The sequence below is a fragment of the Trichoderma asperellum genome, chromosome 6 (assembly GCF_020647865.1).
Source record: "Trichoderma asperellum chromosome 6, complete sequence".
Taxonomy (NCBI): Eukaryota; Fungi; Ascomycota; class Sordariomycetes; order Hypocreales; family Hypocreaceae; genus Trichoderma; species Trichoderma asperellum.
Genome location: NC_089420.1, coordinates 2850640 through 2863151, shown reverse-complemented (window position 1 = coordinate 2863151; position 12512 = coordinate 2850640). Strand labels below are relative to the sequence as shown.

General features: G+C 50.0%; 3 protein-coding genes across 3 annotated transcripts; 2 read left to right on the top strand and 1 right to left on the bottom strand.

Moving 5' to 3' along the window:
• The first annotated feature begins 3866 nt into the window (after window positions 1-3866).
• TrAFT101_010375 (uncharacterized protein) lies at window positions 3867-6725 on the top strand. Its single transcript, XM_066128938.1, has 2 exons — window positions 3867-4784; window positions 4910-6725. The coding sequence occupies exons 1-2, from the start codon at window positions 4438-4440 to the stop codon at window positions 5967-5969; spliced, it is 1407 nt and encodes a 468-aa protein (XP_065985064.1). The 5' UTR covers window positions 3867-4437; the 3' UTR covers window positions 5970-6725.
• A 203-nt stretch (window positions 6726-6928) lies between these two features.
• TrAFT101_010374 (uncharacterized protein) lies at window positions 6929-11518 on the top strand. The gene is made up of 4 exons (XM_024901175.2): window positions 6929-7369; window positions 7457-10055; window positions 10110-10503; window positions 10580-11518. Exons 1-3 carry the CDS (start codon window positions 7156-7158, stop codon window positions 10192-10194), a joined length of 2898 nt encoding a protein of 965 aa, XP_024756166.1. The 5' UTR covers window positions 6929-7155; the 3' UTR covers window positions 10195-10503; window positions 10580-11518.
• Window positions 10314-11397, bottom strand: TrAFT101_010373 (uncharacterized protein). Its single transcript, XM_024904491.2, has one exon. The coding sequence runs from the start codon at window positions 11224-11226 to the stop codon at window positions 10567-10569; it is 660 nt and encodes a 219-aa protein (XP_024756165.1). The 5' UTR covers window positions 11227-11397; the 3' UTR covers window positions 10314-10566.
• Window positions 11519-12512: the final 994 nt, after the last annotated feature.

The window sequence follows — 12512 nt, the reverse complement described above, 5'->3', positions numbered from 1 at the left end:
GAAGCACTTTGCATCTTAAATGAACCTCTGCCTGCATTTGCGACGGCCCCTAATTCACCGGGAAGTGGATGATAGCGCGCGGCATTCCCACGTTTTCCCCTCATGTCAATGCCACGGATTCTCACATGGCAACCTGGCATGGGACCGTGGCGGGCAACTCCGGTCCGCCGGAAATAGAGCACGGAAGAGAAGTCGGTAGTGGTAGTGGTAGTGCTGTATTAGTCAGTATTCGTATTCCGTGCAGATGGCAGTAGCTAGTAGTATCATGAGCATGTTTCTTGGAGTGCTTCTATCAGCACTAATACATACCTACCAGCTTGCTGCGTGCGTGTATGATGCGCATTTGCTGCTTTAGCGGCAATTCTGGGCGTAGAGCAAGAACTGTCGCGACAAGGCGAGGTGGCGCGGATCCTACGCACCAGCATTGCTTTTATTTTGCACCAACCCTGAGAAGTAAAACGCCCGGATACTAGTGTTGGTTAATGGGTGTCGAAACGCGTGTTCTCGCTCTGTGCTTGTAGCATGGCTCTACCATATGGACCGCTCATAATGGATGGAATGGGAGCTCGATCTCTGTGTTGTGCTGCGTTGAAAGTGCAAATGGTCGTATTGATACGATCGTCGTTGAACAACAAGGGAGGCGGCCGCTGTGCCCCTGGGCTAGCTTTGCTCGTACCTGGACGCAACGTGAGCTGCCCGCCTGTGCAAGCAAGCATGTTCTGGGGTGCACCTGAGTAAAACCCGCCTCTTTGAGCTTGTTGCTGCTGTACGATGCTCACAGCACAAGCGTCATTACCTACTGTATGCAGTGCCGGCGATATAAGTACATGTAGCTGCGCAGTGCTGCAGCCGCGTGCTTAAATACTCAATCCGTAAACGGTGGCCAAATAAGCGCTGACGAAACAAGCGACAGAGATGAGGAAACAAAATACGCCCCTGGATCTGCTGCTGAAACCAAGATGTAAGCTCGCGATTTGCACTCTTTTGCTGCACGGGCTCTCCACACATGACTCCCTCGCGCAAATGGCCCAAGCTGTCGGGTCGTGATGCTGACAGCTCAGCGGTTTGACATGGCCAAGCAATAGCAAGAGCCGGCCCATGCACGTAAGACGAAGCCCGTCGCGAAGTACGAAGCCCAATTGCTGCGGCATGTGCAGTGCAGTGCGTAGCAGCGACGCTACCAGGTCCTGGGTAGTGCCTGCATAGTAATCCTAGCAGCAGTACGTGTGCGCCCGCCATGTCTGTCGTGTGCTCGACGAGGGCCGCCCAAGCCGTCGCATGGGCGTAACTCGTACTCCATATCCAGCAAGCAAGCGAGCAAGGTCACCCAGCTGCTGATTCACCCGCCGGGTCCCGGTGTTTGGCGCTTCCTGGCCCGCTGGGTCCTTGCAGCTGCTTTTTTCTGGGCCACGGCTCGTTCAATGGCTGGCTGTCGGCTGCAGGCGTGGCATGTTGGTCAGCCCGGTGCCCTGTCCCCGGTTCTGCAGATGCGTCCAATGCACTGCTGCGCTGCTGTTTGGCCATGGCTGCAGGGGAAATTGGCTGCGCGGGCTGCTGCGGACCGTACAGTGGCAGCGTTGCCTCGATGGCAAATGGAGGTTTCAGAGAAGAGCCTGTTTGCTGCCGAGCAAGAGAGCGCCCGCTGTGTGTAGCCGCAAACATCTAACGTGTAGCGCAGAGTATGGAGAACTGGAGGCTTGCTTCAGCAGCGCTAGACGAGGGCTAGTTGAACTGTCAAAAGGCCGTAGTGGCCTCAGGAGCTGCGCTGGTGGTGCCAACCCTAATTCTGCCTTTCCCGAATGAGATCTAGGCCGCGGGAGGCTCCCAGTGTGGCGCAGCTAATAAAACAGCTAGCCCGGGCTACGGCATGTTCCGCCAGACAGTTCGCCTGATGGATACGCACTATGCTATAGCCAAACTGGTCGAGGATGGAGGGAAGACGGCTTTTGCACGCATTGGAGCATGTTCTGTGACATGTGACATGAGAAAGAAGCTGCGAGATACCATCACCGGACGAACAAGAAAATGATGCGGCTGCGGCACAACTGATGGAAGATTGCTGGCTGCATATGATGCCTTGGTAAACTGGTTGTCATTGATGTCTTGCAATTTGAACAAATCACGGTAAAACATCCTTGTAGTTTATCTATACAGTTAAACCAACCAAAGGAATAGATCCTTGCATTTCATATATATTCAGAGTGCTCTTCATAAATATTGTCCTTTAATAAACATTGATGTTTAAAAAGAATAGCATAATAGCGACAGAAATCAGGGACGGAAAAGGCAGTCTGTAGGATTTAAGCAGGCGACTACAAAGTAGCCTTTGATATCTGGTGTTAGTATCATAGCAAGTATCCCTGTTGTTGACCAGATGATTAAGGTGGAGGAAGCCTACATCAAATTGAAACCATTAAGGGTAATCAACAAACTGCTATATGTGTTACCGAGAGGTTAGGACCAATACCTTTGCATATGAATACATGCATGTAAATGAGGCTACCGCTGCCTTATCCGTTGATTGAACTAGACGGCTGTGTTGCAAACATAACTGGGGATGATATTTGATGTGTCGAGGCTTGAAGGTGGGAGAAATGGATGTTGTTTATAATAATACTTGACGACTGTTTTGCGATAATAATGCAACGGGCTTTGGATCTTTGAAGCTAGTCATCCCTCAATTGAAGACTTGATGTTCTTTGAAAACTGGAAGATGTAGAGAAACATGAGGCATCGCAAGCATCCCGCATACAAACCAAAGGAAGCGGTATTTCCGTTTTGGGACACAAGAGCTGTCTGGCGCCTGCGGGCCAACTTAGCACCTTTCCAGCAGGGATTTGAGTATTCTGTACAGTGCCATTCTTACATGCAGACACTGTATCAGGCCTCCAAGTAGGTTTCTAGTTCCTGCATAGTCCTGCTGGAATATTTGTGAAATGGGTTGCTTTGTGTAATAAATAGATATGGCTAAGGTTAAATTTAATAAATATACTAATACCTATTGAAAATCGCTGCACTATATGTACCCATTCCCAACTGCTGTTCCACTTTGAAGGGCAGCATAGACTTGCCTGAAGTGGCTATAGTTTTTTGTTTCCTTTCCTCTTTTGCGCTGTGCTTTTGTGTCGTGCAGGTCTTTTGCTCTCCCTTGTATCTTCTTCTTTTAGGGCGTTCCATTGTTCCATTGTCTGAATTAGCATAACCAGCGGGCCGGATAAGACATGACTCAAAATCCCCCTTCGCCCTGCCTTAGCGAGCTGCTCCTCTCAAGCCAACGACCGTCTATCTCACGAGACCGAGCAGTCGGCCGATCTGTGCTTACCGACGAACAGTACATGACAATGCTTTGATAATATGCAGTCCTCCAGTAGAAACATTGATGAGCTAGTAGACTATAACGGCGTTAACATATGTACCCTGCGCTCCGGGTAATGCTCCGGCTCGGCCTATATAAGTGAGCCAAAAGCGAGAAGCGCCACTGCGAGGACGCCTATTCTACTCGCTTAAGGAAGTAATGTTACCAACGGCATGTGCTAATTGCCCTTCGACGCACCCACGGCTGCTTTGGAGACGTGTCACGCCCTGGCCTCGCGGATCACAGCCGCGGGTAGGCATCAGGGCCAGGGTTTGCCTCGTGCAGCCGCAGCCGGACGAAGCAAGTGGCCAGCCCTGCTAGCGACCTTGTGCCCTGGAGCGCCCCTCTGTGGCGGGCTCCGGGCCCTCTCAACCCGCTGAACCCACAGCGAACCCACAGTGTTGGATTCCTCCACAGAGAGCCCGTCTGCAGGCCCACTCAGGAAATTGATCGACCACCATCTTTGGAGTCCATTGTTTCTCTTTCTCCCGACTCTCAGCTTCATACTGTTCATATTACCTGCTCGCCGTTTTGCTGCCCCCCTGCGCCTTGGGCTTGTGTGTGAAGCCAGCGCTTTCAAGGGCTTCGTTTCGTTGCTGGTGCTGGTTGGCCGTCTGTTGCTCTCCTCTCCTTGCGCCCCGTCTTTGTTCTTCCTCTGCGTCAGCTTCTGCTGCGTTGGAGCTCATTTCAGCTGCTCCCAGTCTCTCCAACTTCCATCAGCCAGTCCCGCCCTCCCCATTGTCTGTGCGGAAGTCGCTCGTTCTTTTGCGCTGCACTTTTTACTCTGCTTCTTCTTCTTTTCTGCTTCTTCTTCGCTCCTTGCCTGTGCTCTTGTTTCTTCGTTTTCAACTAGCCGCACTAGACTCTGCTTTTTTACTCAGCGGGACATGCAATCGCTCTTTTCTCGCTGATCCATCCTGGACGTCCACGCCCGTCCCGTTTTGCCTGCGTTGTATTCTTAGTACCATGTCTTCCAAATCTACGATCACGGCCACTCATCTACGATAAACCCCTGGGTTCGAACACACACTACACGACAGCATCTACTTAGTATTCACAACTACGTGACATACGCCGGGCATATGGCGCCGAAGAAGCGAAAAGGTCGAAAGGGAGCGCGCCAACGAGCGCAACAAAAATCCCATCTTAATGACCCCCGTGCGTCACAATCTGGGAGCCCATCCATCGACGGAGAAAGCGACTACCATCCAGCCGCACCAGCCAGCATGGCGGGTGCCGAGGAGGAGGAGGAAGCAGCAGGCGGCGATACTGTCGCGGACCTCGTGGACGACCCTGAAGACGACGACGACAATTTCGAGGTAGCCTCTCTTTACCCAGCGAGCCAATTCCGGCATGGCGCAATGAGCACATACAGGTCAGCCGGCGGGCATTTTGTGGCTGGAGATTCGCGGACGTTGACTTCTGACTTGTAAGTCTTGTCATTAGGCTTTTGACCCCTTCCAATCAATATTGGCTGTGGCGTAGTTGATAGGCCCAAATATCTGGTTCTCAATATCGTCGTTTTACTTGACAGCTGCTAACGGTCGTGCCAAGAGCGTCAACTCGGTCTCTATGGACCATGGACCTTGACTATCGTGACCTGCATGGTCGCAGATATTGTCGAGAGTATCACATGCCAAACGATGAGATCGAACAACTTCGACTGACATTACTGCACCAAGTCTTCTTGCACATCTTTGATGGGGAACTGAGTCTTGCTCCGTTCGAGGAGCTGCCCTCGCATATTCTCGATGTTGGCACCGGCACCGGCGAATGGGCAATCAGGATTGCAGAGATGTATCCGGAATGCGAGGTTGTTGGGACCGACATATCCGCCATTGCCGAAACCGAAAGCGTTCCCGTCAACGTGTTTTTTGAAATCGAGGATGCCGAAGACTGGGACCGGCCGCCGGACCACTACGATATGATTCACATGCGCTGGTTAGCGGGGGCCTTCCGTGATTGGAATTTCATTTACGACTGCGCATACTACTCGCTTAAGCCTGGTGGCTGGATAGAAGTCCTCGACTTTGATGGTTTTGATACCATTGATTTTTTCAGCAGTCACTTCCCACCCGAATCTCCTATCCATAGGTTATTCAGTGACATTCACATAGCTGCGGATATGGCGGGACGAAAGGTTTCCATGTCTCACCTGAACGCACCTGATTTCATGGAAGCGGGCTTCGTGGATATCAGTGTGATGGAATATTCTCTTCCCGTCATATTTGGTGAACCATCTGTTGATAAGATTTGGTTAATGGCTCTTATAGACGGCATTGAATCCATGGCTTTGCGCCTCCTTACTGAGTATATGAACTGGGATGCCGAGGAATGCAAAGCCGTCTGCGAACAGGTGGCTAGGGAATTGGCTAATGTTACCAAAAATCCCGAGGCTGCCAAAACTCTCACTACAAAGCTTCGCGTCGTCGTAGCGCGGAAACCTCTTCAAGCACCCAGATCAAACGCCGCTTGGCCTGCGGATGAACCTTTCTCTCTTCGATCTCGAAGAGAAGAGGGAACTCCCGAGCTTGAATCTACGCCAAACGAAACACCTCGCCAGACAACCGAACATATTATCACGGGAGATCTCACTCCAAATGGTACATATTGAACAGATATACGAGAGGCAGTGAGAGAAATGTGGAAGAAGTTGTGCGGAGGGTAAGAGCCAGACAAAAAAAAAAATCGATGTGCCATCTTGGTATAGGTTATCCACCCTGGCCAGCTATTCCTCTACATTTACCAGCACCGTCATTTTGGGAGCAGCATATCGCTTTGATAAGAGCTTCATAAGCCGTGTGACTCGATTTCTGCGGGAGTGGCTGTTACGGCGATTAGGTTGAAGCAGACCCTGATTACCATTTATCGAATGGGTATATGACAGCGATAAAACACCATTTACAATCATGAATTTTAATGAAGACGATGAAATTTGATCGCAAGCAAACATGCAAGCTTTTTCTTTGAAAATCCTTGTTTTCGTTTACCGCTTTTTTGCACACAGCCGAACGATAGAAGCCTTGGCTACGGAACCTTGGAATCTTCATGGCTTTTTTTTTTTTTTCCCCTTTTTCAGTTGAATAACGATATAGAATCCTATTCATTGACCCTTGTTTTATTGTGTAATTCATTGTTCAGATATTACAAAGTTCTTGCAGCTGTATATAGGGTATTGGCAATGGGATTGAAGGAGCTGAGAGTCGTAGGTATTCTACACGCCACGTCAGTCTCGTGTGAAATTGTACAGGAGTACATGTGATTCGCGATGTAGTTGGAAAGAAGAGGGAACGGCATAAGGAAAATGAAGAAATAATAATACATGAATATTTCAAGTGTCGGTTGTGAAGAGAGGTTCCTTAGTTATGGAGAGCCACATAAAGACGTACCAGCAAAAGCGGATGGCATTTCATTTGTGGCTTTAGCTGCCATGCTGAGCCAAAGCGAGGCTGCAAGTACTCCTGTACCCTCCTAACGCGATACGGCATTTAGCTCCCTTGCTCCACCGCCTCTGCCTGCGAATGAGCGCCACAAGAGCCTTTTGGAGCTGCCCAAACAACAGTCACTGACGCAGCCTGGCGACTTCACCACCCGCTCATCTGCACCGCCATCACCAGCTTCGACCTTCGACAAAAGCACTGCTCAACGTTGCAATTTCTCGTCCATCTAACCGATCGCTGCTTGTGGGAATAGCCAAAACTCCCTCGCCTGTGCTCCTAGCGAACCGGAAGCAGGATTCGGGGGCATCCACCGCCGTGTTCAAGCCCCGCGCGAGCATGTCTGCCTGAGAAGCCGATACCATGTCGCTCGATCCCAACGACGGATTTGTCGCCGCCGATGCTGCGGATCTGGAGAGCGGTGACCTGCCAATCTTTACGATTGAGCGGGTGCAGCTGCAGTTCTCGATAGCAGCTGACTTTGCCGCTGCGCAGGTTGCAAACAATGTCATCATCCTGGCCTTATCGAATGGCCGCATCCTGCGCATCGACCTGAACCGACCCGAGGACATTGACGGTGAGCTCAGCGGCATATGGAGAAGGGAGGGAGGGGTAGCAAACGTTTTGAGAATAGTCTTGGGCTAATCTGGGTGGCCTGGCGCAGACATTGATCTACCGAAGAAGCCATCCGACATTGGCATCATTCGACGCATGTTCCTCGATCCTACAGCGTCGCATCTCTTGATTTGCACATCGACTGGCCAGAATTTTTACCTACATTCACAATCTAAGCAGCCTAGAGCTTTGAGCAGATTACGCGACGTCGTGATTGAAAGCGTAGCCTGGAACCCTTCCCTGCCTACTGCTTCCACGAGAGAAATCCTTATCGGTGCCGCAGACGGCAATATCTACGAGGCCTTCATAGAAACGTCAAACGAATTCTACAAGAAAGAAGTGAAGCATCTAAAGAACCTACATAAACTTCCGAATGAGCCCATCACGGGCCTCTGGGTAGACAACTTGCATGGCAAGACCGACTTGCGTAGGGTTATGATTGCTACCCAGAGCAGACTGTTCCACCTCGTCGGCAGGATTAGCCATGGCTATGATGGTAGCGGCTCTATCTATACAAGGATGTTTGAGACGGAGCAGCCCATCATCCACGAGCTTTCACGAGTTACTTCCGGCGCGAGCTCCACTTTCGTTGTGTCGCCCGATCCACCTGATACTAGCCCGCATGATGATGATGTTCCGGATCGAGCATATGCTTGGCTATCATCACATGGTGTTTATCACGGAAAACTGTTAAACTCACCCACGGATGCCGCACTAGGATCCAAGATATTTGCGGAATCGAAGATGCTCCCCAGAGCTCAGATCGTCACTCAGGGTGCGGGAAGCAAACGGAAACCGTCTACAGAAACAATTGATGCCATTGCTCTTACCCAGTGGCACATTGTAAATCTGGTTGGTGGCCGTGTCATTACTACCAACCGCCTGACTGGAGAGATGGTATCGGAACATGACGTACTCTCTGCCGGGCAGAAGCCCATTGGTTTCTCGGTAGACTCTCAAAAGAATACATTTTGGCTGTTTACATCGGAGGAAATTTTCGAGATTGTGGTGCGAGACGAAGACAGAAACATCTGGAAGATCATGATGGAAACTCAGCAGTTTGAACCAGCTCTTCAGCAAGCTCGCTCACAAATGCAGAAGGAGACTGTTTCCGCCGCGTTTGGAGATTACCTCTCTACCAAGGGTCACTGGAGCGAGGCTGCCATGGTGTACGGCCGGAGTAACAAGCCCTTTGAGGAGATTGCGCTCAAACTCATAGACAGCAACCAACCCGATGCGCTGCGCATCTTCCTGCTGACGAAGCTGGGTACGACCAAAAAGTCTGCTGTAATGCAGAGAATAATGATCGCGAGCTGGCTTGTAGAGATTTTTATGGCCAAGCTAAACTCCCTCGACGATGCAATCATCACTCATACAGACTTATCGGAAAAAATGAACCCTGCCGAATCAAGAAAACAAATGGGCGCAGCGAAGAAGGAGTTTCAAGAATTCGTCAACAAATACAAAGGCGATCTGGACCACAAGACAGTATACGATGTGATAAGTAGCCATGGTAGAGAAGAAGAACTTTTGTACTTTGCCAATGCTATTAACGACTACAACTATGTCTTGTCTTACTGGGTACAACGGGAGAGATGGACTGATGTGCTCAATGTCCTAAAGAAACAGACGGATCCGGAAGTTTTCTATCGATACAGTACTGTGCTCATGTCTCATGTGGCGCAAGATACGGTAGATATCCTTATGAGACACCAGGATCTCAATCCACGAAAGCTGATCCCCGCTTTATTGGAATATCATCGCGACTTTTCTGGCGAGGGAACGGCTCAGAACCAGGCCATAAGATATCTCAATTATGTGGTATACCAGCTTAATTCAACCGATGCAGCGGTTCACAACACTCTTGTATCCATCTACGCCTCACTCCCTTCCAAAGACGAATCCGGACTACTATCTTACCTGCAGGCGCAGGGTGATGACCCTCGATATGATTCCGACTTTGCTTTAAGACAATGCATTCATCACCACCGAACCCTCTCCTGTGTTCATATATACACCAGCATGGAGCAGTATCTTCAAGCTGTCGATCTGGCGCTCTCCCATAACGAGGTCGAACTGGCCGCGGTCATTGCCGACAGGCCCATGTCAAACCCTCAGCTGCGTAAAAGGCTCTGGCTGGCTGTTGCCCGAAGAGTCATCTCTCAATCTGACGGTATCAAGACGGCCATTGAATTCCTAAAGAGATGCGATTTACTCCGGATTGAGGACCTGATTCCATTCTTCCCCGATTTTGTGGTCATTGATGACTTCAAAGAAGAAATTTGCGAGGCTCTCGAAGATTATAGCCGAAACATTGATAATTTGAAAAAGGAAATGGATGAATCTTCTCAGACGGCCGCGAATATCAAGCTGGATATTGCCGCCCTAGATCATCGATACGCTATTGTGGAGCCTGGCGAGAAGTGCTACGTATGTGGGCTGCCGCTACTGAGCAGACAGTTCTTTGTGTTCCCCTGCCAACACTCTTTCCATTCGGATTGTATGGGACGGAAAGTTTTGGAACAAGCTGGTGTTGCCAAGTCATCTCGAATTAAAGAGCTTCAAATGCAAATCCACAAGGGTCTTGTGAGTGGTGCGCGGCGGGAAGCTGTTGTTGCCGAACTTGATGCCTTGGTAGCTTCAGCATGGTAAGTCTCACATTTTGACTTTGAGAGCTTTGACCCAAGCTAACTATTCCATAGTATTCTTTGTAGCGATTTCGCCATTAAGAGAATCGACGAGCCTTTCATCACCCGAGATGACAACCTTGATGAGTGGGCATTATGAGGTGGGCTCAATACATTCGGCGTGGGAATTATAGAAGTATAGATACCCTCCCCCTCCCCCTGACCTGACTACATACTCTCAATTTATTAGCGACAAATAAACCATATATTGGGATATGGTATTATTTGCTCTTTGGATTTATTTGCGTATTGCACTCACGTGAGACAAGTCATTTCTGCTGAAAACGTTTTATATGCATAGCTATGTACAAGAAGTTCAAATAAATATACAAGAATGTTTGCTGATGATCAACAAGATAACCAAAAAGAACATTTTCATGATTTTTTTGTTTTCATATACAACGATAAGGTGAGGAGACTATATACAGTCATCACAGCCAGCACCAGCTGGATATATACAGTTACTGGCTACTTAAGCAGTGTAGACAAGACCAGTGCCATACTGGATGTTCTGGACAGACACTCCGGTGGGAGTGTTGGGGACACCGAGCTGGTGAGGGCAGCTGGGCTGGTTGCTCACAGCCAGGTTGAAGGAACAGACCTCGTCATAACCGTAGTGGCACACGGGATCGAGGATGTTGATGAACTCATAGTTCTGAGCCGCAAAAGAGTTGGGCTGCTGAAGGCAGCTGGCAACATAGTTGACGCTGTTGGCAGCGCTGAGAGGCAGCTTGCCGTTGTACAGCAGGTCGGCGCACTGGCTGTTGTCGACGAATTCCCAGTCCATGGTGTAGCCGCCGCCCTGCTGGGGGTCGGCGGTGGCGGACTGGCCGAAGACGAGCGTGTTCCAGGCATCGTAGGAGATGTCGTGGGCGCCGCCGGAAGAGTCGATCTTGAGGACGTTGAGGGAGCGGCCCTGGTAGGTGAGCTTGACGCAGATGTTGTTGCAGTCGACAGCTCCGGGCCAGTAGGCGACACGGTTGGTGTTGATGTGGCAGCCGAGGACACCGATGGATGACGAGTATTGCTCGTGGGGGGTGACGGAGACGGAGCCGCCTCGGGGGAGGACGACGGCCGAGACGGTGGCAGCGGCGGTGGCGAGGAAGCCGAGAGAAGAGCTGAAGGAAGGCATCTTGTTTTTTTTTTGTTGGTTTTAAAAAAAGGAATGGATCTTTTTTTGGAAAGGAGAGTTATAAAACCGAGTTTTGGTCTTTTTTTCAAAGAAAGGAGTGAAGGAAGTTGGATACTTCGTTCGAAAGAAATGAATGTGAAGGACTGTTTGCTGAAGAGCTACTCAGAATGAAGAAGGGAAAAGAGATCGGCAAAGGGGATCGTGAGATGAACTTATATATGTCTTTTTCATGCCTCGCGGCCCGCAAGGATCCTACCATTTCTTGGGGGAACCCAAAAAAAATGGAGATGCCCATGCCTTCTCATGCTTCCCTGCTCCATTGTAACATTATGGAGTTGGTTGTTTTAGTGCTCACCGGGCCAAGTCCCAACTTGAAACTTCATAGGATCATGAGTGTACACTTACCTTGTTTAAGCCCAAACTGGTCATAAACAACTTTCCTTTACGGAAACTTGTTTAGCAGGGGCAGTCAAGGAAAAGCCGTTTATGAGAGCAGGTTATCCATCTTTGACTTCAAAAACAGGTAGCCAGGGTTTATGCAGTACTATTCTTGCTTGACAGCCTGGAAGGGGGACCGGGCGTCTACGCTGACAGCCTGCTCTCTCTCTCTCTCGGAAGGTCACAGACGGACCGAGAGAGGCTGTGGCAATTGGATTACCCTCTTCGGCTTGTGAAACGTCGTTGGGGGCTAGACATAGGCTACGAAAAAGAAGACGAGGCTTTTTACCGTGCCTGACATCCGCACGAGGCCTTTTTTCATCGTGAACCATCGACTCATGGCTCTCCATACATGGCTGCGCGGCTACGCGGCCAACACTACTCCCATACGCTCTACGACAGCCAGACGGCCTCTGCGAGTCAAACAATGACACCCCTTAAGCTCGGTAGACGGAACCAAGTGCCGCAGAGAAAGTCAGTGAGGATGCCTGTTGTGGGATCGTCTCCTGCCTATTTGGGTTAACCGCCTGCAAGGCACGAGGATGCCATTGGATGGCTGGAGAGCCGCAGTGACTGGGGTGTCAACCCTGAGCTAAATGATGCGATGATGCGTCTTTGCGTGTGTTTTTTTTTTTTTTTGGTCCTTTTTTTTCACACGTGGGCCTGGAGACATGCATGCATGACTTGAGTTGTATTTTGTCTGGACTCCATGATGGTGGCGGCGGGAATGATGCCGTGTCAATGGTAGCGGACTTTTAGAGTCCGCCCAATTAGCGGGAACGCATAGAGAGAGATTTTGATGGCCAGGTTACCCTGATGAGAAGCTGGCCTTAAAGCGGTAGGTCATG

Coding starts and splice junctions, on each gene's coding strand:
- TrAFT101_010374 (XM_024901175.2), top strand. CDS start 7,156: ATGTCGCTCGATCCCAACGACGGATTTGTCGCCGCCGATGCTGCGGAT. Junction 7,370..7,456: donor CCGACCCGAGGACATTGACG/GTGAGCTCAGCG, acceptor GGCCTGGCGCAG/ACATTGATCTACCGAAGAAG. Junction 10,056..10,109: donor GCCTTGGTAGCTTCAGCATG/GTAAGTCTCACA, acceptor ACTATTCCATAG/TATTCTTTGTAGCGATTTCG.
- TrAFT101_010375 (XM_066128938.1), top strand. CDS start 4,438: ATGGCGCCGAAGAAGCGAAAAGGTCGAAAGGGAGCGCGCCAACGAGCG. Junction 4,785..4,909: donor CGGACGTTGACTTCTGACTT/GTAAGTCTTGTC, acceptor GGTCGTGCCAAG/AGCGTCAACTCGGTCTCTAT.
- TrAFT101_010373 (XM_024904491.2), bottom strand. CDS start 11,226: ATGCCTTCCTTCAGCTCTTCTCTCGGCTTCCTCGCCACCGCCGCTGCC.